The sequence below is a fragment of the Oncorhynchus keta genome, unplaced genomic scaffold, assembly GCF_023373465.1.
Source record: "Oncorhynchus keta strain PuntledgeMale-10-30-2019 unplaced genomic scaffold, Oket_V2 Un_contig_18482_pilon_pilon, whole genome shotgun sequence".
Lineage (NCBI taxonomy): Eukaryota > Metazoa > Chordata > Actinopteri > Salmoniformes > Salmonidae > Oncorhynchus > Oncorhynchus keta.
In genome coordinates, this window is record NW_026280943.1 from 55,001 (window position 1) to 82,396 (window position 27,396).

At 50.6% G+C, this 27,396-nt stretch overlaps 1 protein-coding gene and 1 long non-coding RNA gene across 2 annotated transcripts in view; both read right to left on the bottom strand.

Annotated features, from left to right (window-relative positions):
• LOC127920141 (pyruvate dehydrogenase phosphatase regulatory subunit, mitochondrial-like) overlaps positions 1 to 27,396 on the bottom strand; it is a gene marked incomplete at its 5' end in the record, with an annotated part of 42,216 nt that overhangs the window by 3,786 nt on the left and 11,034 nt on the right. The window contains 11 exons of the mRNA XM_052503937.1: positions 417 to 506; positions 620 to 714; positions 813 to 925; positions 5,452 to 5,600; positions 7,392 to 7,525; positions 8,011 to 8,166; positions 9,733 to 9,857; positions 14,429 to 14,621; positions 16,072 to 16,221; positions 21,537 to 21,654; positions 25,547 to 25,668. Coding sequence (XP_052359897.1) covers positions 417 to 506; positions 620 to 714; positions 813 to 925; positions 5,452 to 5,600; positions 7,392 to 7,525; positions 8,011 to 8,166; positions 9,733 to 9,857; positions 14,429 to 14,621; positions 16,072 to 16,221; positions 21,537 to 21,654; positions 25,547 to 25,668 — 1,445 coding nt within the window. The remainder of the gene's footprint in view (positions 1 to 416; positions 507 to 619; positions 715 to 812; positions 926 to 5,451; positions 5,601 to 7,391; positions 7,526 to 8,010; positions 8,167 to 9,732; positions 9,858 to 14,428; positions 14,622 to 16,071; positions 16,222 to 21,536; positions 21,655 to 25,546; positions 25,669 to 27,396) is intronic.
• Positions 1,871 to 4,516, bottom strand: LOC127920143 (uncharacterized). Its single transcript, XR_008105230.1, has 5 exons — positions 4,248 to 4,516; positions 3,866 to 4,038; positions 3,030 to 3,784; positions 2,311 to 2,644; positions 1,871 to 2,013 (listed from the first exon to the last, which is right to left on the bottom strand). It is a non-coding gene; the product is annotated as an uncharacterized LOC127920143 (long non-coding RNA).

Genomic DNA, 27,396 nt, shown 5'->3' on the forward strand with positions numbered 1-27,396 from the left:
TAGTATATAGTAGTATATAACCAGTAGTATATAGTAGTATATAACCAGTAGTATATAGTAGTATATAACTAGTAGTATATAGTAGTATATAACCAGTAGTATATAGTAGTATATAACTAGTAGTATATAACCAGTAGTATATAGTAGTATATAACTAGTAGTATATAGTAGTATATAACCAGTAGTATATAGTAGTATATAGTAGTATATAACTAGAAGTATATAACCAGCAGTATATAGTAGTCTAGTAGTATATAACCAGTAGTATATAGTATAGTGTGTATCTCACCTCTATAGGTATGTAAAGCATGAAGCCCGGCTCTCCTCTATAGTATATAACCAGTAGTGTATAGTAATCTAGTAGTATATAAACAGTAGTATATAACTAGTAGTATATAGTATAGTGTGTATCTCACCTCTATAGGTATGTAAAGCATGAAGCCCGGCTCTCCTGTATGGGTCATACTCATTACTCGGATCCCATTGGCGTAGCCCACACTCATTTCCTGTTGACACACACCACAGGTCAGGACAACAACACACACAACCGTCGGCCTTGTGATGAGCCACTTCACGATAAACATAACATGACCGGGCGAAAGCCGGACAGGTTCCTCACCTTACAGAAGAGGGACGGGAAGTGTTCGGGAGTCATGGAGACATACGATAGTTCTCCTAGGACGTCCATCGCCCGCGGACCAATAAGATTCAGCGCTGTAGAAGGGAGGCCGGGGGTGGGGAAAGGGTTCAGAACAGAAATGCATTGTGGGGAACTGAGGGGAAGATCGAGGTTCTGCAGCGATAGTTCTCACCAGTGTACTTCCAGCTGACGTCCTCTAGGTGGAGCTGTGGGTCGTCGGGCATGTGCTTCTTCAACCACGACCAGCAGTGGACCTGCTGATCTGTCGGAGAGATGATGAAGAAGCTACAGAGACAGAGAGAGAGACAGAGAGACAGAGAGACAGAGAGAGACAGAGAGAGACAGAGAGAGACAGAGAGAGACAGAGAGAGACAGAGACAGAGAGAGAAAGAGAGAGAGAGAAAGATGGAGAGAAATGGAGAGATGGAGAGATGGAGAGAGAAATGGAGAGATGGAGAGAGAGAGAAATGGAGAGATGGAGAGAGAAATGGAGAGATGGAGAGAGAAATGGAGAGATGGAGAGAGAAATGGAGAGATGGAGAGAGAAATGGAGAGATGGAGAGAGAAAGGGAGAGATGGAGAGAGAAAGGGAGAGATGGAGAGAGAAAGGGAGAGATGGAGAGAGAAAGGGAGAGATGGAGAGAGAAAGGGAGAGAGAGAGAGGGAGAGATGGAGAGAGAAAGGGAGAGATGGAGAGAGAAAGGGAGAGATGGAGAGAGAAAGGGAGAGATGGAGAGAGAAATGGAGAGATGGAGAGAGAAATGGAGAGATGGAGAGAGAAATGGAGAGAGAGAGAGAGGGAGAGATGGAGAGAGAAATGGAGAGATGGAGAGAGAAATGGAGAGAGAAATGGAGAGATGGAGAGAGAGAGAGAGAAAGGGAGAGAGGAAAACATTTAGATGAGGAACTAACCCAGCGCTCCTATGTGACGCTCGTCCATCAACAGACAGTGGAGACGAATGTGGAGCTGTCTGACATAAGACAAGGTGGTTCTCAGTCTCTATCCTGTTCATTTAGAGGACATTCACACGAGTTAGCCCCCAGGTGGAGTTAGCCCCCAGGTGGAGTTAGCCCCCAGGTGGACTTAGCCCCCAGGTGGACTTAGCCCCCAGGTGGAGTTTGCCCCCAGGTGGAGTTAGCCCCCAGGTGGAGTTAGCCCCCAGGTGGAGTTTGCCCCCAGGTGGAGTTAGCCCCCAAGGCTAAACTCTCACCTGTTATTCTAATGGCTAAACTCTCACCTGTTCTTCTAATGGCTAAACTCTCACCTGTTCTTCTAACGGCTAAACTCTCACCTGTTCTTCTAATGGCTAAACTCTCACCTGTTCTTCTAATGGCTAAACTCTCACCTGTTATTCTAATGGCTAAACTCTCACCTGTTCTTCTAATGGCTAAACTCTCACCTGTTCTTCTAACGGCTAAACTCTCACCTGTTCTTCTAATGGCTAAACTCTCACCTGTTCTTCTAATGGCTAAACTCTCACCTGTTCTTCTAACGGCTAAACTCTCACCTGTTCTTCTAATGGCTAAACTCTCACCTGTTCTTCTAACGGCTAAACTCTCACCTGTTCTTCTAATGGCTAAACTCTCACCTGTTCTTCTAATGGCTAAACTCTCACCTGTTCTTCTAACGGCTAAACTCTCACCTGTTCTTCTAACGGCTAAACTCTCACCTGTTATTCTAATGGCTAAACTCTCACCTGTTCTTCTAATGGCTAAACTCTCACCTGTTCTTCTAATGGCTAAACTCTCACCTGTTCTTCTAATGGCTAAACTCTCACCTGTTCTTCTAATGGCTAAACTCTCACCTGTTCTTCTAATGGCTAAACTCTCACCTGTTCTTCTAATGGCTAAACTCTCACCTGTTCTTCTAATGGCTAAACTCTCACCTGTTCTTCTAATGGCTAAACTCTCACCTGTTCTTCTAATGGCTAAACTCTCACCTGTTCTTCTAATGGCTAAACTCTCACCTGTTCTTCTAATGTCTTCTAATGGCTAAACTCTCACCTGTTCTTCTAATGGCTAAACTCTCACCTGTTCTTCTTAATGGCTAAACTCTCACCTGTTCTTCTTAATGGCTAAACTCTCACCTGTTCTTCTAATGGCTAAACTCTCACCTGTTCTTCTAATGTCTTCTAATGGCTAAACTCTCACCTGTTCTTCTAATGGCTAAACTCTCACCTGTTCTTCTAATGTCTTCTAATGGCTAAACTCTCACCTGTTCTTCTTAATGGCTAAACTCTCACCTGTTCTTCTAATGGCTAAACTCTCACCTGTTCTTCTAATGTCTTCTAATGGCTAAACTCTCACCTGTTCTTCTAATGGCTAAACTCTCACCTGTTCTTCTAATGGCTAAACTCTCACCTGTTCTTCTTAATGGCTAAACTCTCACCTGTTCTTCTAATGGCTAAACTCTCACCTGTTCTTCTAATGTCTTCTAATGGCTAAACTCTCACCTGTTCTTCTAATGGCTAAACTCTCACCTGTTCTTCTAATGGCTAAACTCTCACCTGTTCTTCTAATGGCTAAACTCTCACCTGTTCTTCTAATGGCTAAACTCTCACCTGTTCTTCTAATGGCTAAACTCTCACCTGTTCTTCTAATGGCTAAACTCTCACCTGTTCTTCTTAATGGCTAAACTCTCACCTGTTCTTCTTAATGGCTAAACTCTCACCTGTTCTTCTAATGGCTAAACTCTCACCTGTTCTTCTAATGGCTAAACTCTCACCTGTTCTTCTTAATGGCTAAACTCTCACCTGTTCTTCTAATGGCTAAACTCTCACCTGTTCTTCTTAATGGCTAAACTCTCACCTGTTCTTCTAATGGCTAAACTCTCACCTGTTCTTCTAATGGCTAAACTCTCACCTGTTCTTCTAATGGCTAAACTCTCACCTGTTCTTCTTAATGGCTAAACTCTCACCTGTTCTTCTAATGGTTAAACTCTCACCTGTTCTTCTTAATGGCTAAACTCTCACCTGTTCTTCTAATGGCTAAACTCTCACCTGTTCTTCTAATGGCTAAACTCTCACCTGTTCTTCTAATGGCTAAACTCTCACCTGTTCTTCTAATGGCTAAACTCTCACCTGTTCTTCTAATGGCTAAACTCTCACCTGTTCTTCTAATGTCTTCTAATGGCTAAACTCTCACCTGTTCTTCTAATGGCTAAACTCTCACCTGTTCTTCTAATGGCTAAACTCTCACCTGTTCTTCTAATGGCTAAACTCTCACCTGTTCTTCTAATGTCTTCTAATGGCTAAACTCTCACCTGTTCTTCTAATGGCTAAACTCTCACCTGTTCTTCTAATGGCTAAACTCTCACCTGTTCTTCTAATGGCTAAACTCTCACCTGTTCTTCTAATGGCTAAACTCTCACCTGTTCTTCTTAATGGCTAAACTCTCACCTGTTCTTCTAATGGCTAAACTCTCACCTGTTCTTCTAATGGCTAAACTCTCACCTGTTCTTCTAATGTCTTCTAATGGCTAAACTCTCACCTGTTCTTCTAATGGCTAAACTCTCACCTGTTCTTCTAATGGCTAAACTCTCACCTGTTCTTCTAATGGCTAAACTCTCACCTGTTCTTCTAATGTCTTCTAATGGCTAAACTCTCACCTGTTCTTCTAATGGCTAAACTCTCACCTGTTCTTCTAATGGCTAAACTCTCACCTGTTCTTCTAATGGCTAAACTCTCACCTGTTCTTCTTAATGGCTAAACTCTCACCTGTTCTTCTAATGGCTAAACTCTCACCTGTTCCTCTTAATGGTTAAACTCTCACCTGTTCTTCTAATGGCTAAACTCTCACCTGTTCTTCTAATGGCTAAACTCTCACCTGTTCTTCTAATGGCTAAACTCTCACCTGTTCTTCTAATGTCTTCTAATGGCTAAACTCTCACCTGTTCTTCTAATGGCTAAACTCTCACCTGTTCTTCTAATGGCTAAACTCTCACCTGTTCTTCTTAATGGCTAAACTCTCACCTGTTCTTCTAATGGCTAAACTCTCACCTGTTCTTCTAATGGCTAAACTCTCACCTGTTCTTCTTAATGGCTAAACTCTCACCTGTTCTTCTAATGGCTAAACTCTCACCTGTTCTTCTAATGGCTAAACTCTCACCTGTTCTTCTAATGGCTAAACTCTCACCTGTTCTTCTAATGGCTAAACTCTCACCTGTTCTTCTTAATGGCTAAACTCTCACCTGTTCTTCTAATGGCTAAACTCTCACCTGTTCTTCTAATGGCTAAACTCTCACCTGTTCTTCTAATGGCTAAACTCTCACCTGTTCTTCTAATGGCTAAACTCTCACCTGTTCCTCTAATGGTTAAACTCTCACCTGTTCTTCTAATGGCTAAACTCTCACCTGTTCTTCTAATGGCTAAACTCTCACCTGTTCTTCTAATGGTTAAACTCTCACCTGTTCTTCTAATGGCTAAACTCTCACCTGTTCTTCTAATGGCTAAACTCTCACCTGTTCCTCTAATGGTTAAACTCTCACCTGTTCTTCTAATGGCTAAACTCTCACCTGTTCTTCTAATGGCTAAACTCTCACCTGTTCTTCTAATGGCTAAACTCTCACCTGTTCTTCTAATGGCTAAACTCTCACCTGTTCTTCTAATGGTTAAACTCTCACCTGTTCTTCTAATGGCTAAACTCTCACCTGTTCTTCTAATGGCTAAACTCTCACCTGTTCTTCTAATGGCTAAACTCTCACCTGTTCTTCTTAATGGCTAAACTCTCACCTGTTCTTCTAATGGCTAAACTCTCACCTGTTCTTCTAATGGCTAAACTCTCACCTGTTCTTCTAATGGCTAAACTCTCACCTGTTCTTCTTGACTCTGACCACGCTGCAGTCATTCTCATATCCGCCCCTCTCGTTCAGCATGCCCGTATGAACGATGTGACCCACTGGCACATCGAGGTCATTGGCACACAGGTGCTGCAGCAACGCCAACGCCTGGTCATCTGTAGACTGGCACAGAAAGAAAAGTAGTGACCGAGGGTGGTCTAACCATAGAGATAATGTAATTCACATTATAACTGTGACCTAGGGTGGTCTAACCATGGAGGTAATGTCATTCACATTATAGCTGTGACCGAGGGTGGTCTAGTCAGAGATTATGTAAATCACATTATAGCTGTGACCTAGGGTGGTCTAACCATGGAGAGAATGTCATTCACATTATAGCTGTGACCTAGGGTGGTCTAACCATAGAGATAATGTCATTCACATTATAGCTGTGACCTAGGGTGGTCTAACCATAGAGATAATGTAATTCACATTATTAGCTGTGACCTAGGGTGGTCCAGCCATAGAGATAATGTCATTCACATTATAGCTGTGACCAAGGGTGGTCTAACCATAGAGATAATGTAATTCACATTATTAGCTGTGACCTAGGGTGGTCCAGCCATAGAGATAATGTCATTCACATTATAGCTGTGACCAAGGGTGGTCTAACCATAGAGATAATGTAATTCACATTATAGCTGTGACCAAGGGTGGTCTAGTCAGAGATAACATTCCTTTTTCTATTTCATTCTGTGGGTCCAGTTGATACCTCACTTCCCCTCCTCTCCCTCTCCTTTCCAGGGGTCAGCCACCTACAGCTTCCATCATAGGAGGAAGTTGATACCTCACTTCCCCTCCTCTCCCTCTCCTTTCCAGGGGTCAGCCACCTACAGCTTCCATCATAGGAGGAAGTTGATACCTCACTTCCCCTCTCCTTTTCAGGGGTCAGCCACCTACAGCTTCCATCATAGGAGGAAGTTGATACCTCACTTCCCCTCCTCTCCCTTCCCTCTCCTTTCCAGGGGTCAGCCACCTACAGCTTCCATCATAGGAGGAAGTTGATACCTCACTTCCCCTCCTCTCCCTCTCCTTTTCAGGGGTCAGCTACCTACAGCTTCCATCATAGGAGGAAGTTGATACCTCACTTCCCCTCCTCTCCCTTCCCTCTCCTTTCCAGGGGTCAGCCACCTACAGCTTCCATCATAGGAGGAAGTTGATACCTCACTTCCCCTCCCTTCCCACTCCTTTCCAGGGGTCAGCCACCTACAGCTTCCATCATAGGAGGAAGTTGATACCTCACTTCCCCTCCTCTCCCTTCCCCGTCCTTTCCAGCGGTCAGCCACCTACAGCTTCCATCATAGGAGGAAGTTGATATCTCACTTCCCCTCCTCTCCCTTCCCTCTCCTTTCCAGCGGTCAGCCACCTACAGCTTCCATCATAGGAGGAAGTTGATACCTCACTTCCCCTCCTCTCCCTCTCCTTTTCAGGGGTCAGCCACCTACAGCTTCCATCATAGGAGGAAGTTGATACCTCACTTCCCCTCCTCTCCCTTCCCACTCCTTTCCAGGGGTCAGCCACCTACAGCTTCCATCATAGGAGGAAGTTGATACCTCACTTCCCCTCCTCTCCCTTCCCTCTCCTTTCCAGGGGTCAGCCACCTACAGCTTCCATCATAGGAGGAAGTTGATACCTCACTTCCCCTCCTCTCCCTTCCCTCTCCTTTCCAGGGGTCAGCCACCTACAGCTTCCATCATAGGAGGAAGTTGATACCTCACTTCCCCTCCTCTCCCACTCCTTTCCAGGGGTCAGCCACCTACAGCTTCCATCAGGAGGAAGTTGATACCTCACTTCCCCTCCTCTCCCTTCCCACTCCTTTCCAGGGGTCAGCCACCTACAGCTTCCATCATAGGAGAAAGTTGATACCTCACTTCCCCTCCTCTCCCTTCCCACTCCTTTCCAGGGGTCACTCACAGTGAGCTCAAACTTGGTGAAGGAGGACATGTCGATGACACAGACGGCCTCCTTGCAGCATTTCACCTCCGCCCCCACGATGTCAAACCAGTCAGGCTTATAGAACGTCTTACTGGCATCCAGGGACAGCAGGTCTGAGAACAGACGATAGAACTGTTTAACTAAACAGACAGACACAGAGCTAAGAGACAGCAGGTCTGAGAACAGATGATATAACTGTTTAACTAAACAGACAGACACAGAGCTAAGAGACAGCAGGTCTCAGAACAGATGATAGAACTGTTTAACTAAACAGACAGACACAGAGCTAAGAGACAGCAGGTCTGAGAACAGATTATAGAACTGTTTAACTAACAGACAGACACAGAGCTAAGAGACAGCAGGTCTGAGAACAGACGATAGAACTGTTTAACTAAACAGACAGACACAGAGCTAAGAGACAGGTGTGTGTGTGGTGTGGGGTGTGTGTGTGGTGTGTGTGTGGTGTGGGGTGTGTGTGTGGGGTGTGTGTGGTGTGGGGTGTGTGTGGTGTGTGTGGTGTGTGGGGTGTGGTGTGTGTGTGGGGGGGGTGTGGGGTGTGTGTGGGGTGTGTGTGTGGGGTGTGTGGGGTCTGCCTCACCCTTCCCTGCAGGGATGAAGTACTTGGCCCTCTCAAAGCCGTGTTTCTCCATCCATCTGGCTCCCTGTGTGTCCAGACGGTCGTACAGGGGAGATGTCCTCAGCTGACGGCCCGTCTGGAAGTCCCAGCGGGGAACCTTTAGGTTATACAGCAGGGCTGGTGAGAGACAGACCGTCAGACACCGAGAGAGAGAGAGAGAGACACACCGAGAGAGAGAGAGACAGACCGTCAGACACAGAGAGAGAGAGAGACAGAAACCGAGAGAGAGAGAGACAGACCGTCAGACACCGAGAGAGAGACCGTCAGACACCGAGAGAGAGAGAGAGAGAGACCGTCAGACACCGAGAGAGAGAGAGAGACCGTCAGACACCGAGAGAGACCGTCAGACACCGAGAGAGAGAGACAGAGAGAGAGAGAGAGACAGAGAGAGAGAGAGAGACCGTCAGACACCGAGAGAGAGAGACAGAAACCGAGAGAGAGAGACAGAGAGAGAGAGAGAGAGAGAGAGAGAGAGAGAGAGAGACCGTCAGACACCGAGAGAGAGAGAGAGACCGTCAGACACCGAGAGAGAGAGACAGAAACCGAGAGAGAGAGACAGAGAGAGAGAGAGACACAGAGAGAGAGGTACATTCAGGCAGAGAGAGGGACAGTCGGGCAGAGAGAGGGACAGTCGGGCAGAGAGAGGGACAGTCGGGCAGAGAGAGGGACAGTCGGGCAGAGACAGGGACAGTCGGGCAGAGACAGAGAGAGAGGGACAGTCGGGCAGAGAGAGGGACAGTCGGGCAGAGAGAGGGACAGTCGGGCAGAGAGAGGGACAGTCGGGCAGAGACAGGGACAGTCGGGCAGAGACAGAGAGAGAGGGACAGTCGGGCAGAGAGAGGGACAGTCGGGCAGAGAGAGGGACAGTCGGGCAGAGAGAGGGACAGTCGGGCAGAGAGAGGGACAGTCGGGCAGAGAGAGGGACAGTCGGGCAGAGAGAGGGACAGTCGGGCAGAGAGAGGGACAGTCAGGCAGAGAGAGGGACAGTCAGGCAGAGAGAGGGACAGTCAGGCAGAGAGAGGGACAGTCAGGCAGAGAGAGGGACAGTCAGGCAGAGAGAGGGACAGTCAGGCAGAGAGAGGGACAGTCAGGCAGAGAGAGGGACAGTCAGGCAGAGAGAGGGACAGTCGGGCAGAGAGAGGGACAGTCGGGCAGAGAGAGGGACAGTCGGGCAGAGAGAGGGACAGTCGGCCAGAGAGAGGGACAGTCGGCCAGAGAGAGGGACAGTCGGCCAGAGAGAGGGACAGTCGGCCAGAGAGAGGGACAGTCGGCCAGAGAGAGGGACAGTCGGCCAGAGAGAGGGACAGTCGGCCAGAGAGAGGGACAGTCGGCCAGAGAGAGGGACAGTCGGCCAGAGAGAGGGACAGTCGGCCAGAGAGAGGGACAGTCGGCCAGAGAGAGGGACAGTCGGGCAGAGAGAGGGACAGTCGGGCAGAGAGAGGGACAGTCGGGCAGAGAGAGGGACAGTCGGGCAGAGAGAGGGACAGTCGGGCAGAGAGAGGGACAGTCGGGCAGAGAGAGGGACAGTCGGGCAGAGAGAGGGACAGTCGGGCAGAGAGAGGGACAGTCGGGCAGAGAGAGGGACAGTCGGGCAGAGAGAGGGACAGTCAGGCAGAGAGAGGGACAGTCAGGCAGACATTACTAACAGGGATTGTGATTGTGTTTGCTCTGGTCAGGACTCACGCATGACCTCCATGACCCTGTGTCGGAGGAAGGTTCGGCTGCTCTGAAGGTTGCCGAAGCGTTTTATGTCCAGCGGCCAGACGTTAGCCGTGGGGTAACCATACGTCATCCACTCTGCCAGGTACCTGACGACAGAACACACTGGTTTAACCCTGAACTGTAACCTCTAACCTCTAACCCTGACAGACAGGACAGACGTTAGCCGTGGGGTAACCATACGTCATCCACTCTGCCAGGTACCTGACGACAGAACACACTGGTTTAACCCTGAACTGTAACCTCTAACCTCTAACCCTGACAGACAGGACAGACGTTAGCCGTGGGGTAACCATACGTCATCCACTCTGCCAGGTACCTGACGACAGAACACACTGGTTTAACCCTGAACTGTAACCTCTAACCCTGACAGACAGGACAGACGTTAGCCGTGGGGTAACCATACGTCATCCACTCTGCCAGGTACCTGACGACAGAACACACTGGTTTAACCCTGAACTGTAACCTCTAACCCTGACAGACAGGACAGACGTTAGCCGTGGGGTAACCATACGTCATCCACTCTGCCAGGTACCTGACGACAGAACACACTGGTTTAACCCTGAACTGTAACCTCTAGCCTCTAACCCTGACAGACAGGACAGACGTTAGCCGTGGGGTAACCATACGTCATCCACTCTGCCAGGTACCTGACGACAGAACACACTGGTTTAACCCTGAACTGTAACCTCTAACCCTGACAGACAGGACAGACGTTAGCCGTGGGGTAACCATACGTCATCCACTCTGCCAGGTACCTGACGACAGAACACACTGGTTTAACCCTGAACTGTAACCTCTAGCCTCTAACCCTGACAGACAGGACAGACGTTAGCCGTGGGGTAACCATACGTCATCCACTCTGCCAGGTACCTGACGACAGAACACACTGGTTTAACCCTGAACTGTAACCTCTAACCTCTAACCCTGACAGACAGGACAGACGTTAGCCGTGGGGTAACCATACGTCATCCACTCTGCCAGGTACCTGACGACAGAACACACTGGTTTAACCCTGAACTGTAACCTCTAACCTCTAACCCTGACAGACAGGACAGACGTTAGCCGTGGGGTAACCATACGTCATCCACTCTGCCAGGTACCTGACGACAGAACACACTGGTTTAACCCTGAACTGTAACCTCTAACCCTGACAGACAGGACAGACGTTAGCCGTGGGGTAACCATACGTCATCCACTCTGCCAGGTACCTGACGACAGAACACACTGGTTTAACCCTGAACTGTAACCTCTAGCCTCTAACCCTGACAGACAGGACAGACGTTAGCCGTGGGGTAACCATACGTCATCCACTCTGCCAGGTACCTGACGACAGAACACACTGGTTTAACCCTGAACTGTAACCTCTAACCTCTAACCCTGACAGACAGGACAGACGTTAGCCATGGGGTAACCATACGTCATCCACTCTGCCAGGTACCTGACGACAGAACACACTGGTTTAACCCTGAACTGTAACCTCTAGCCTCTAACCCTGACAGACAGGACAGACGTTAGCCGTGGGGTAACCATACGTCATCCACTCTGCCAGGTACCTGACGACAGAACACACTGGTTTAACCCTGAACTGTAACCTCTAACCCTGACAGACAGGACAGACGTTAGCCGTGGGGTAACCATACGTCATCCACTCTGCCAGGTACCTGACGACAGAACACACTGGTTTAACCCTGAACTGTAACCTCTAGCCTCTAACCCTGACAGAAAGGACAGACGTTAGCCGTGGGTTAACCATACGTCATCCACTCTGCCAGGTACCTGACGACAGAACACACTGGTTTAACCCTGAACTGTAACCTCTAAGTTCTCTCTTCCCTGGTGGTTGAACCTCAATCATAGGTTGATACTTTGAAAACTGCAACTGCAGACCTGACCACCAGCCAGCTCGCACCGTGAAGACCTGACCACCCGACACCGTGGAGACCTGACCACCCGACACCGTGGAGACCTGACCACCCGACACCGTGGAGACCTGACCACCCGACACCGTGGAGACCTGACCACCCGACACCGTGGAGACCTGACCACCCGACACCGTGAAGACCTGACCACCCGACACCGTGGAGACCTGACCACCCGACACCGTGGAGACCTGACCACCCGACACCGTGGAGACCTGACCACCCGACACCGTGAAGACCTGACCACCGGACACCGTGAAGACCTGGCCACCGCCAGCTCGCACCGTGGAGTCCTGACCACCAGACACCGTGGAGACCTGACCACCAGACACCGTGGAGACCTGACCACCCGACACCGTGGAGACCTGACCACCCGACACCGTGGAGACCTGGCCACCGCCAGCTCGCACCGTGGAGTCCTGACCACCAGACACCGTGGAGACCTGACCACCCGACACCGTGGAGTCCTGACCACCCGACACCGTGGAGACCTGACCACCAGACACCGAGGACACCTGGCCACCCGACACCGCGGAGACCGGACCACCCGACACCGTGGAGACCTGACCACCAGACACCGTGAAGACCTGACCACCCGACACCGTGGAGACCTGACCACCAGACACCGAGGACACCTGGCCACCCGACACCGCGGAGACCGGACCACCCGACACCGTGGAGACCTGACCACCCGACACCGTGGAGACCTGGCCACCAGACACCGTGAAGACCTGGCCACCCGACACCGTGGAGACCTGACCACCCGACACCGTGGAGACCTGACCACCCGACACCGTGGAGACCTGACCACCCGACACCGTGGAGACCTGACCACCCGACACCGTGGAGACCTGACCACCCGACACCGTGGAGACCTGACCACCAGACACCGTGGAGACCTGGCCACCCGACACCGCAGACACCGGACCACCCGACACCGCGGACACCTGACCACCCGACACCGCGGAGACCTGACCACCCGACACCGTGGAGACCTGACCACCAGACACCGTGGAGACCTGGCCACCCGACACCGCGGAGACCTGACCACCCGACACCGCAGACACCTGACCACCCGACACCGCGGACACCTGACCACCCGACACCGCGGAGACCTGACCACCCGACACCGCGGAGACCTGACCACCCGACACCGTGAGACCTGACCACCCGACACCGTGGAGACCTGACCACCCGACACCGCGGAGACCTGACCACCCGACACCGGGGAGACCTGACCACCCGACACCGTGGAGACCTGACCACCCGACACCGTGGAGACCTGACCACCCGACACCGTGGAGACCTGACCACCCGACACCGCGGAGACCTGACCACCCGACACCGCGGAGACCTGACCACCCGACACCGGGGAGACCTGACCACCCGACACCGTGAAGACCTGACCACCCGACACCGCGGAGACCTGACCACCCGACACCGCGGAGACCTGACCACCCGACACCGTGGAGACCTGACCACCCGACACCGTGGAGACCTGACCACCCGACACCGGGGAGACCTGACCACCCGACACCGTGGAGACCTGACCACCCGACACCGTGGAGACCTGACCACCCGACACCGTGGAGACCTGACCACCCGACACCGGGGAGACCTGACCACCCGACACCGGGGAGACCTGACCACCCGACACCGTGGAGACCTGACCACCCGACACCGTGGAGACCTGACCACCCGACACCGTGGAGACCTGACCACCCGACACCGTGGAGACCTGACCACCCGACACCGGGGAGACCTGACCACCCGACACCGTGGAGACGTCAAAATCTACCCGCATTTGGCAGGTGGGGTGATTTAGGCCCCGACTTCAATACCACATCTACCATAGTAAGACTCTACCATACTCCTTCTACCATACTCCGGCTACCATACTCCTTCTACCATACTCCTTCTACCATACTCCTTCTACCATACTCCTACCATACTCCTTCTACCATACTCCTTCTACCATACTCCGTGCTCCATGGGGAGAACATGAAACAGAGTAATTAGGTTTGATACTCCGTCTACCATACTCCGGCTACCATACTCCGTCTACCATACTCCGTCTACCATACTCCGTCTACCATACTCCATGGGGAGAACATGAAACAGAGTAATTAGGTTCGATACTCCGTCTACCATACTCCATGGGGAGAACATGAAACAGAGTAATTAGGTTCGATACTCCGTCTACCATACTCCGTCTACCATACTCCGGCTACCATACTCCGGCTACCATACTCCGGCTACCATACTCCGGCTACCATACTCCATGCTCCATGGGTAGAACATGAACCAGAATAATAATAGGTTGGTTGTAACATCAGGACTTTTTTCATCAACAAATTCAGTCCTTAAATGTTCATGTTTTGTTTGCTTGTCGTTCTCACTCTCAACCCTAAAGTAGATGTACTGGAAATGTCCTGTGGTTCTCACTCTCAACCCTAAAGTAGATGTACTGGAAACGTCCTGTGGTTCTCACTCTCAACCCTAAAGTAGATGTACTGGAAACGTCCTGTGGTTCTCACTCTCAACCCTAAAGTAGATGTCCTTCTGTGGCACAGTTGGTAGAGCATGGCGCTTGTAATGCCAGGGTAGTGGGTTCGATTCCCGGGACCACCCATACGTAGAATGTATGCACACATGACTGTAAGTCGCTTTGGATAAAAGCGTCTGCTAAATGGCATATATTATTATTATTATTATTACTGGAAACGTCCTCTCCTTACTTTCCTGCTCCGCCAGCGAAGGCCAGGCCAGAGGCATTCATTCCAGCCAGGACGAAGTAGCCGTGCACCCCCGGTGTCTCCCCCATCAGGCAGCGCATGTCTGGGGTGAACGACTCAGGACAGTTGACCAGCTGCTGGATCTCACACACCTCTAGTTCTGGCATCCTCCTCAACAGGGCTGACAGCATGGGCTCTACAGGGGGGAGAGAGGGGGTAAGGTAGAGAAACACCTCTAGTTCTGGCATCCTCCTCAACAGGGCTGACAGCATGGGCTCTACGGGGGAGGGAGAGAGGGGGTAAGGGAGGGGGTTAGGTAGAGAAACACCTCTAGTTCTGGCATCCTCCTCAACAGGGCTGACAGCATGGGCTCTACGGGGGAGGGAGAGAGGGGGTAAGGGAGGGGGTAAGAGAGGGGTAAGGTAGAGAAACACCTCTAGTTCTGGCATCCTCCTCAACAGGGCTGACAGCATGGGCTCTACGGGGGGGGGAGAGAGGGGGTAAGGGAGGGGGTTAGGTAGAGAAACACTTCTAGTTTTGGCATCCTCCTCAACAGGGCTGACAGCATGGGTTCTACAGGGGGAGGGAGAGAGGGGGTAAGAGAGGGGGTAAGGGAGGGGTAGGGTAGAGAAACACCTCTAACTACACCATCCTCCTCAACAGGGCTGACAGCATGGGCTCTACGGGGGGAGGAGAGAGGGGGTTAGGGAGGGGGTTAGGTAGAGAAACACCTCTAACTACACCATCCTCCTCAACAGGGCTGACAGCATGGGCTCTACGGGGGGGAGGGAGAGAGGGGGTGAGAGAGGGGGTAAGAGAGGGGGTTAGGTAGAGACACTATGGACCGGTCAGTTACTATGGTATATAACCACCTCGCATAAACACAGTATATAACCAGTATGGGTTCGATTCCCACTGGGGCCAACCCATACTGTCTCAGTTGGTAAGAGTGTGCGCCAACATCATGGGTTCGATTCCCACTGGGGCCAACCCATAAAGGTCTCAGTTGGTAAGAGTGGGACACCAACATCATGGGTTCGATTCCCACTGGGGACAACCCATACTGTCTCAGTTGGTAAGAGTGGGACACCAACATCATGGGTTCGATTCCCACTGGGGACAACCCATACTGTCTCAGTTGGTAAGAGTGTGCTCCAACATCATGGGTTCGATTCCCACTGGGGACAACCCATACTGTCTCAGTTGGTAATAGTGGGACACCAACATCATGGGTTCGATTCCCACTGGGGCCAACCCATAAAGGTCTCAGTTGGTAAGAGTGGGACACCAACATCATGGGTTCGATTCCCACTGGGGACAACCCATACTGTCTCAGTTGGTAAGAGTGTGCGCCAACATCATGGGTTCGATTCCCACTGGGGACAACCCATACTGTCTCAGTTGGTAAGAGTGTGGCGCCAACATCATGGGTTCGATTCCCACTGGGGCCAACCCATACTGTCTCAGTTGGTAAGAGTGTGCGCCAACATCATGGGTTCGATTCCCACTGGGGACAACCCATTTTAAAATGTATGCACTCACAGCACAAAGTAAATGGAAAACTAAATGGACTCCATGTTTTACAGTAGCCGTGGCAACATAAACAGAATAGGGCGCCATTATAGAAAAACCACCCCGTCTCTTACCGAAGTGGTCCCAGTCCTCCTGCATGGTCTGAATCTCCAGCTGGTTACGTCCCTCGGTGAATATGGGTTTAGGGTTCTTCTCAAATCCTCCAGACAGGACCCCTCCCTGCCATGCTCTCACATAGATCCTCCCGTCCATATCCATCACCACTAGGGAGAACACACAGAGATACACAGTTACAACACAGTCTAACCCTGACCCCTGACCCTAACCACCAGACAGGACCCCTCCCTGCCATGCTCTCACATAGATCCTCCCGTCCATATCCATCACCACTAGGGAGAACACACAGAGATACACAGTTACAACACAGTCTAACCCTGACCCTAACCACCAGACAGGACCCCTCCCTGCCATGCTCTCACATAGATCCTCCCGTCCATATCCATCACCACTAGGGAGAACACACAGAGATACACAGTTACAACACAGTCTAACCCTGACCCCTGACCCTAACCACCAGACAGGACCCCTCCCTGCCATGCTCTCACATAGATCCTCCCGTCCATATCCATCACCACTAGAGAGAACACACAGAGATACACAGTTACAACACAGTCTAACCCTGACCCTAACCACCAGACAGGACCCCTCCCTGCCATGCTCTCACATAGATCCTCCCGTCCATATCCATCACCACTAGGGAGAACACACAGAGATACACAGTTACAACACAGTCTAACCCTGACCCCTGACCTCACATAGATCCTCCCGTCCATATCCATCACCACTAGAGAGAACACACAGAGATACACAGTTACAACACAGTCTAACCCTGACCCCTGACCTCACATAGATCCTCCCGTCCATATCCATCACCACTAGGGAGAACACACAGAGATACACAGTCTAACCCTGACCCCTGACCTCACATAGATCCTCCCGTCCATATCCATCACCACTAGGGAGAACACACAGAGATACACAGTTACAACACAGTCTAACCCTGACCCCTGACCTCACATAGATCCTCCCGTCCATATCCATCACCACTAGGGAGAACACACAGAGATACACCGTTACAACACAGTCTAACCCTGACCCCTGACCTCACATAGATCCTCCCGTCCATATCCATCACCACTAGAGAGAACACACAGAGATACACAGTCTAACCCTGACCCCTGACCTCACATAGATCCTCCCGTCCATATCCATCACCACTAGGGAGAACACACAGAGATACACAGTTACAACACAGTCTAACCCTGACCCCTGACCTCACATAGATCCTCCCGTCCATATCCATCACCACTAGAGAGAACACACAGAGATACACAGTTACCACACAGTCTAACCCTGACCCCTGACCTCACATAGATCCTCCCGTCCATATCCATCACCACTAGAGAGAACACACAGAGATACACAGTTACAACACAGTCTAACCCTGACCCCTGACCTCACATAGATCCTCCCGTCCATATCCATCACCACTAGGGAGAACACACAGAGATACACAGTCTAACCCTGACCCCTGACCTCACATAGATCCTCCCGTCCATATCCATCACCACTAGGAGAACACACAGAGATACACAGTCTAACCCTGACCCCTGACCTCACATAGATCCTCCCGTCCATATCCATCACCACTAGGGAGAACACACAGAGATACACAGTTACAACACAGTCTAACCCTGACCCCTGACCTCACATAGATCCTCCCGTCCATATCCATCACCACTAGAGAGAACACACAGAGATACACAGTTACAACACAGTCTAACCCTGACCCCTGACCTCACATAGATCCTCCCGTCCATATCCATCACCACTAGAGAGAACACACAGAGATACACAGTTACAACACAGTCTAACCCTGACCCCTGACCTCACATAGATCCTCCCGTCCATATCCATCACCACTAGGGAGAACACACAGAGATACACAGTTACCACACAGTCTAACCCTGACCTCACATAGATCCTCCCGTCCATATCCATCACCACTAGAGAGAACACACAGAGATACACAGTTACAACACAGTCTAACCCTGACCCCTGACCTCACATAGATCCTCCCGTCCATATCCATCACCACTAGAGAGAACACACAGAGATACACAGTTACAAGACAGTCTAACCCTGACCCCTGACCTCACATAGATCCTCCAGTCCATATCCATCACCACTAGAGAGAACACACAGAGATACACAGTTACAACACAGTCTAACCCTGACCCCTGACCTCACATAGATCCTCCCGTCCATATCCATCACCACTAGGGAGAACACACAGAGATACACAGTTACAACACAGTCTAACCCTGACCCTAACCACCAGACAGGACAGAGCTCAGGCCAGCGGAGGCTCCTCAGAGGAGGAAGGGGAGGACCATCCTCCTCAGTGAATTTCATAAACATTTAAATAGTAAAACATTAAAAAGGTTATCCCATTTAGATAAAACTAAAACTAAAAAAATATTTGCATGTTACCAAATCATTGAATAAAACACACAGTTTTGGAATGAAGGTCACAGTAGCCTCAGCAGCACCATAGTGTAGCCGGAGGACAGCTAGTTTCCGTCCTCCTCTGGGCACATCGACATCAAAACAAAACCTAGGAGGCTCATGGTGCTCACCCCCTTCCATAGACTTACACAGTAATTACGACAACTTCCGGAGGACGTTCTCCAACCTATGGATGTTACATTGAACTGGGTGAATGTGAATGACAGTAACCTAAACCCATCACTGTTACATTGAACTGGGTGAATATGAATGACAGTAACCTAAACCTGTCACTGTTACATTGAACTGGGTGAATATGAATGACAGTAACCTAAACCCATCACTGTTATATTGAACTGGGTGAATATGAATGACAGTAACCTAAACCTGTTACATTGAACTGGGTGAATATGAATGACAGTAACCTAAACCTGTCACTGTTACATTGAACTGGGTGAATATGAATGACAGTAACCTAAACCTGTCACTGTTACATTGAACTGGGTGAATATGAATGACAGTAACCTAAACCAATCACTGTTACATTGAGCTGGGTGAATATGAATGACAGTAACCTAAACCTGTCACTGTTACATTGAACTGGGTGAATATGAATGACAGTAACCTAAACCTGTCACTGTTACATTGAACTGGGTGAATATGAATGACAGTAACCTAAACCAGTTACATTGAACTGGGTGAATATGAATGACAGTAACCTAAACCTGTCACTGTTACATTGAACTGGGTGAATATGAATGACAGTATCCTAAACCTGTCACTGTTACATTGAACTGGGTGAATATGAATGACAGTAACCTAAACCTGTCACTGTTACATTGAACTGGGTGAATATGAATGACAGTAACCTAAACCTGTCACTGTTACATTGAACTGGGTGAATATGAATGACAGTATCCTAAACCTGTCACTGTTACATTGAACTGGGTGAATATGAATGACAGTAACCTAAACCTGTCACTGTTACATTGAACTGGGTGAATATGAATGACAGTAACCTAAACCTGTCACTGTTACATTGAACTGGGTGAATATGAATGACAGTAACCTAAACCTGTCACTGTTACATTGAACTGGGTGAATATGAATGACAGTAACCTAAACCTGTCACTGTTACATTGAACTGGGTGAATATGAATGACAGTAACCTAAACCTGTCACTGTTACATTGAACTGGGTGAATATGAATATGAATGACAGTAACCTAAACCTGTCACATTGAACTGGGTGAATATGAATGACAGTTATCCAATACGCTGTAATAGAAATCTAACTCCTTCTGGACTGAGCGGTACCAGCTCTAACTCCTTCTGGACTGAGCGGTACCAGCTCTAACTCCTTCTGGACTGAGCGGTACCAGCTCTAACTCCGTCTGGACTGAGCGGTGCCAGCTCTAACTCCGTCTGGACTGAGCGGTGCCAGCTCTAACTCCGTCTGGACTGAGCGGTGCCAGCTCTAACTCCTTCTGGACTGAGCGGTACCAGCTCTAACTCCTTCTGGACTGAGCGGTACCAGCTCTAACTCCTTCTGGACTGAGCGGTACCAGCTCTAACTCCGTCTGGACTGAGCGGTGCCAGCTCTAACTCCTTCTGGACTGAGCGGTGCCAGCTCTAACTCCTTCTGGACTGAGCGGTACCAGCTCTAACTCCGTCTGGACTGAGCGGTGCCAGCTCTAACTCCGTCTGGACTGAGCGGTGCCAGCTCTAACTCCTTCCGTACTGAGCGGTACGAGCTCTAACTTCTTCTGGACTGAGCGGTACCAGCTCTAACTCCTTCTGGACTGAGCGGTGCCAGCTCTAACTCCTTCTGTACTGAGCGGTGCCAGCTCTAACTCCTTCTGGACTGAGCGGTACAACTCGTACGTTGATTATTTGTATCTGGGCTGTAGAGGAGGTATTCTCACCTGGGGTTCTGGGCTGTAGAGGAGGTAGTCTCACCTGGGGTTCTGGGCTGTAGAGGAGGGAGTCTCACCTGGGGTTCTGGGCTGTAGAGGAGGGAGTCTCACCTGGGGTTCTGGGCTGTAGAGGAGGGAGTCTCACCTGGGGTTCTGGGCTGTAGAGGAGGTAGTCTCACCTGGGGTTCTGGGCTGTAGAGGAGGTAGTCTCACCTGGGGTTCTGGGCTGTAGAGGAGGTAGTCTCACCTGGGGTTCTGGGCTGTAGAGGAGGTAGTCTCACCTGGGGTTCTGGGCTGTAGAGGAGGGAGTCTCACCTGGGGTTCTGGGCTGTAGAGGAGGGAGTCTCACCTGGGGTTCTGGGCTGTAGAGGAGGGAGTCTCACCTGGGGTTCTGGGCTGTAGAGGAGGTAGTCTCACCTGGGGTTCTGGGCTGTAGAGGAGGTAGTCTCACCTGGGGTTCTGGGCTGTAGAGGAGGTAGTCTCACCTGGGGTTCTGGGCTGTAGAGAAGGTAGTCTCACCTGGGGTGCTGGGCTGTAGAGGCTCTGAGAGGAGGTAGTCTCACCTGGGGTTCTGGGCTGTAGAGGCTCTGAGAGGAGGTAGTCTCACCTGGGGTTCTGGGCTGTAGAGGCTCTGAGAGGAGGTAGTCTCACCTGGGGTGCTGGGCTGTAGAGGCTCTGAGAGGAGGTAGTCTCACCTGGGGTGCTGGGCTGTAGAGGCTCTGAGAGGAGGTAGTCTCACCTGGGGTGCTGGGCTGTAGAGGCTCTGAGAGGAGGTAGTCTCACCTGGGGTGCTGGGCTGTAGAGGCTCTGAGAGGAGGTAGTCTCACCTGGGGTGCTGGGCTGTAGAGGCTCTGAGAGGAGGTAGTCTCACCTGGGGTTCTGGGCTGTAGAGGAGGTAGTCTCACCTGGGGTGCTGGGCTGTAGAGGCTCTGAGAGGAGGTAGTCTCACCTGGGGTGCTGGGCTGTAGAGGCTCTGAGAGGAGGTAGTCTCACCTGGGGTTCTGGGCTGTAGAGGAGGTGGACTCACCTGGGGTGCTGGGCTGTAGAGGAGGTAGTCTCACCTGGGGTGCTGGGCTGTAGAGGAGGTAGTCTCACCTGGGGTGCTGGGCTGTAGAGGCTCTGGTAGAGGTTTGGAGAGCAGGTAGAAGTGTTCACATCCATGTAGAGGAACAGACACCTTGGTCTCACTGGCCTGGCCCAACTCATACGCCCACTGTAGAGCACATGACAGTTATAACACATCATATAGCATTCATAACCCCTATTATACGAACACTTGTAGAGGAACAGACACCTTGGTCTCACTGGCTTGGCCCAACTCATACGCCCACTGTAGAACACAGGACAGTTATAACATATCATATAGCATTCATAACCCCTATTATACGAACACTTGTAGAGGAACAGACACCTTGGTCTCACTGGCTTGGCCCAACTCATACGCCCACTGTAGAACACAGGACAGTTATAACATATCATATAGCATTCATAACCCCCTATTATACGAACACTAGTAGAGGAACAGACACCCTGGTCTCACTGGTCTGGCCCAGCTCCCTCAGAGACAGCTAGATACAACACTTCACTGGCCTGGTCCAGCTCCCTCAGATACAGCTAGATACAACACTTCACTGGTCTGGCCCAGCTCCCCAGAGACAGCTAGATACAACACTTCACTGGCCTGGTCCAGCTCCTCCAGAGACAGCTAGATACAACACTTCACTGGCCTGGCCCAGCTCCCTCAGAGACAGCTAGATACAACACTTCACTGGCCTGGCCCAGCTCCCTCAGAGACAGCTAGATAACAACACTTCACTGGTCCAGCTCCCTCAGAGACAGCTAGATACAACACTTCACTGGTCCAGCTCCCTCAGAGACAGCTAGATAACAACACTTCACTGGCCCAGCTCCCTCAGAGACAGCTAGATACAACACTTCACTGGCCCAGCTCCCTCAGAGACAGCTAGATTACAACACTTCACTGGCCCAGCTCCCTCAGAGACAGCTAGATTACAACACTTCACTGGCCCAGCTCCCTCAGAGACAGCTAGATAACAACACTTCACTGGCCCAGCTCCCTCAGAGACAGCTAGATACAACACTTCACTGGTCCAGCTCCCTCAGAGACAGCTAGATACAACACTTCACTGGTCTGGTCCAGCTCCCTCAGAGACAGCTAGATACAACACTTCACTTCACTGGTCCAGCTCCCTCAGAGACAGCTAGATACAACACTTCACTGGCCCAACTCCCCCAGAGACAGTTAGATACAACACTTCACTGGTCTGGTCCAGCTCCCTCAGAGACAGCTAGATACAACACTTCACTGGTCCAGCTCCCTCAGAGACAGCTAGATACAACACTTCACTGGTCCAGCTCCCTCAGAGACAGCTAGATACAACACTTCACTGGTCTGGTCCAGCTCCCTCAGAGACAGCTAGATACAACACTTCACTGGCCTGGCCCAGCTCCCTCAGAGACAGCTAGATACAACACTTCACTGGTCCAGCTCCCTCAGAGACAGCTAGATACAACACTTCACTGGTCCAGCTCCCTCAGAGACAGCTAGATACAACACTTCACTGGCCCAGCTCCCTCAGAGACAGCTAGATACAACACTTCACTTCACTGGTCCAGCTCCCTCAGAGACAGCCAGTTACAACACTTCACTGGTCCAGCTCCCTCAGAGACAGCTAGATACAACACTTCACTGGCCCAACTCCCCCAGAGACAGTTAGATACAACACTTCACTGGTCTGGTCCAGCTCCCTCAGAGACAGCTAGATACAACACTTCACTGGCCTGGCCCAGCTCCCTCAGAGACAGCCAGCTACAACACTTCACTGGTCCAGCTCCCTCAGAGACAGCTAGATACAACACTTCACTGGTCTGGTCCAGCTCCCTCAGAGACAGCTAGATACAACACTTCACTGGTCCAGCTCCCTCAGAGACAGCTAGATAGAACACTTCACTGGTCCAGCTCCCTCAGAGACAGCTAGATACAACACTTCACTGGTCCAGCTCCCTCAGAGACAGCTAGATACAACACTTCACTGGCCCAACTCCCCAGAGACAGCTAGATACAACACTTCACTGGTCCAGCTCCCTCAGAGACAGCTAGATACAACACTTCACTGGTCTGGTCCAGCTCCCTCAGAGACAGCTAGATACAACACTTCACTGGCCCAACTCCCTCAGAGACAGCTAGATTACAACACTTGACTGGTCCAGCTCCCTCAGAGACAGCTAGATACAACACTTCACTGGTCCAGCTCCCTCAGAGACAGCTAGATTACAACACTTCACTGGTCTGGTCCAGCTCCCTCAGAGACAGCTAGATACAACACTTCACTGGTCTGGTCCAGCTCCCTCAGAGACAGCTAGATACAACACTTCACTGGTCCAGCTCCCTCAGAGACAGCTAGATACAACACTTCACTGGTCCAGCTCCCTCAGAGACAGCTAGATACAACACTTCACTGGCCCAGCTCCCCCAGCTCCCTCAGAGACAGCTAGATACAACACTTCACTGGTCCAGCTCCCTCAGAGACAGCTAGATACAACACTCCACTGGCCCAGCTCCCTCAGAGACAGCTAGATACAACACTTCACTGGCCCAGCTCCCTCAGAGACAGTTAGATACAACACTTCACTGGTCCAGCTCCCTCAGAGACAGCTAGATACAACACTTCACTGGCCCAGCTCCCTCAGAGACAGTTAGATACAACACTTCACTGGTCCAGCTCCCTCAGAGACAGCTAGATACAACACTTCACTGGTCTGGCCCAGCTCCCTCAGAGACAGCTAGATACAACACTTCACTGGCCTGGTCCAGCTCCCTCAGAGACAGCTAGATACAACACTTCACTGGTCCAGCTCCCTCAGAGACAGCTAGATACAACACTGGCCTGGCCCAGCTCCCTCAGAGACAGCTAGATTACAACACTTCACTGGTCCAGCTCCCTCAGAGACAGCTAGATACAACACTTCACTGGCCCAGCTCCCTCAGAGACAGCTAGATACAACACTTCACTGGTCCAGCTCCCTCAGAGACAGCTAGATACAACACTTCACTGGTCCAGCTCCCTCAGAGACAGCTAGATACAACACTTCACTTCACTGGTCCAGCTCCCTCAGAGACAGCTAGATACAACACTGGTCTGGTCCAGCTCCCTCAGAGACAGCTAGATACAACACTTAACTGGCCCAGCTCCCTCAGAGACAGCTAGATACAACACTTCACTGGCCCAGCTCCCTCAGAGACAGCTAGATACAACACTTCACTGGTCCAGCTCCCTCAGAGACAGCTAGATACAACACTTCACTGGCCTGGCCCAGCTCCCTCAGAGACAGCTAGATACAACACTTCACTGGCCCAGCTCCCTCAGAGACAGCTAGATACAACACTTCACTGGCCCAGCTCCCTCAGAGACAGCTAGATACAACACTTCACTGGTCTGGCCCAGCTCCTCAGAGACAGCTAGATACAACACTTCACTGGCCTGGCCCAGCTCCCTCAGAGACAGCTAGATACAACACTTCACTGGCCCAGCTCCCTCAGAGACAGCTAGATACAACACTTCACTGGCCCAGCTCCTCAGAGACAGCTAGATACAACACTTCACTGGCCCAGCTCCCTCAGAGACAGTTAGATACAACACTTCACTGGTCTGGCCCAGCTCCCTCAGAGACAGCTAGATACAACACTTCACTGGTCTGGCACAGCTCCCTCAGAGACAGCTAGATACAACACTTCACTGGCCTGGTCCAGCTCCCTCAGAGACAGCTATATACAACACTTCATATACAGAATGACTGTGTCCCAAATGGTTCCTTATTCTAGTGCACTAAATAGGACCCATCCTATCATTCATAGCGTTATGAAACCTTACAGATCAGTTGGGCTGAAGAGAGCTGTCTAGCTGTTAACTGTCTAAAGACTAGTAAGAGGGATAGACCCCATGTCATGTACAGTCTCACACACACACACACACACACACACACACACACACACACACACACACACACACACACACACACACACACACACACACACACACACACACACACACACACACACACACACACAATGGATAGAGGTTCACCTGTCCTGCACAGTTGACAAAGTATTCACACTCGATGGCTCCTCTGTCCGTCTCCACAGCTGTCACATGTCCCTTCTCCATCATCACATGGTTAACTGTGGTGCGCTCATGGATCTGGACTCCTGTAGATCAGAACATGGTTAACTGTGGTGCGCTCATGGATCTGGACTCCTGTAGATCAGAACATGGTTAACTGTGGTGCGCTCATGGATCTGGACTCCTGGAGATCAGAACATGGTTAACTGTGGTGCGCTCATGGATCTGGACTCCTGTAGATCAGAACATGGTTAACTGTGGTGAGCTCATGGATCTGGACTCCTGGAGATCAGAACATGGTTAACTGTGGTGCGCTCATGGATCTGGACTCCTGTAGATCAGAACATGGTTAACTGTGGTGAGCTCATGGATCTGGACTCCTGTAGATCAGAACATGGTTAACTGTGGTGCGCTCATGGATCTGGACTCCTGGAGATCAGAACATGGTTAACTGTGGTGCGCTCATGGATCTGGACTCCTGTAGATCAGAACATGGTTAACTGTGGTGAGCTCATGGATCTGGACTCCTGTAGATCAGAACATGGTTAACTGTGGTGAGCTCATGGATCTGGACTCCTGTAGATCAGAACATGGTTAACTGTGGTGAGCTCAGGGATCTGGACTCCTGTAGATCAGAACATGGTTAACTGTGGTGCGCTCATGGATCTGGACTCCTGGAGATCAGAACATGGTTAACTGTGGTGCGCTCATGGATCTGGACTCCTGGAGATCAGAACATGGATCTGGACTCCTGTAGATCAGAACATGGTTAACTGTGGTGAGCTCATAGATCTGGACTCCTGTAGATCAGAACATGGTTAACTGTGGTGCGCTCATGGATCTGGACTCCTGTAGATCAGAACATGGTTAACTGTGGTGAGCTCAGGGATCTGGACTCCTGGAGATCAGAACATGGTTAACTGTGGTGAGCTCATGGATCTGGACTCCTGGAGATCAGAACATGGTTAACTGTGGTGAGCTCATGGATCTGGACTCCTGGAGATCAGAACATGGTTAACTGTGGTGCGCTCATGGATCTGGACTCCTGGAGATCAGAACATGGTTAACTGTGGTGCGCTCATGGATCTGGACTCCTGGGGATCAGAACATGGTTAACTGTGGTGCGCTCATGGATCTGGACTCCTGTAGATCAGAACATGGTTAACTGTGGTGAGCTCATGGATCTGGACTCCTGGAGATCAGAACATGGTTAACTGTGGTGCGCTCATGGATCTGGACTCCTGGAGATCAGAACATGGTTAACTGTGGTGAGCTCATGGATCTGGACTCCTGTAGATCAGAACATGGTTAACTGTGGTGCGCTCAGGGATCTGGACTCCTGGAGATCAGAACATGGTTAACTGTGGTGCGCTCATGGATCTGGACTCCTGGAGATCAGAACATGGTTAACTGTGGTGAGCTCATGGATCTGGACTCCTGGAGATCAGAACATGGTTAACTGTGGTGCGCTCATGGATCTGGACTCCTGGAGATCAGAACATGGTTAACTGTGGTGCGCTCAGGGATCTGGACTCCTGGAGATCAGAACATGGTTAACTGTGGTGAGCTCATGGATCTGGACTCCTGGAGATCAGAACATGATTAACTGTGGTGCGCTCATGGATCTGGACTCCTGGAGATCAGAACATGGTTAACTGTGGTGAGCTCATGGATCTGGACTCCTGTAGATCAGAACATGGTTAACTGTGGTGAGCTCATGGATCTGGACTCCTGGAGATCAGAACATGGTTAACTGTGGTGAGCTCATGGATCTGGACTCCTGGAGATCAGAACATGGTTAACTGTGGTGAGCT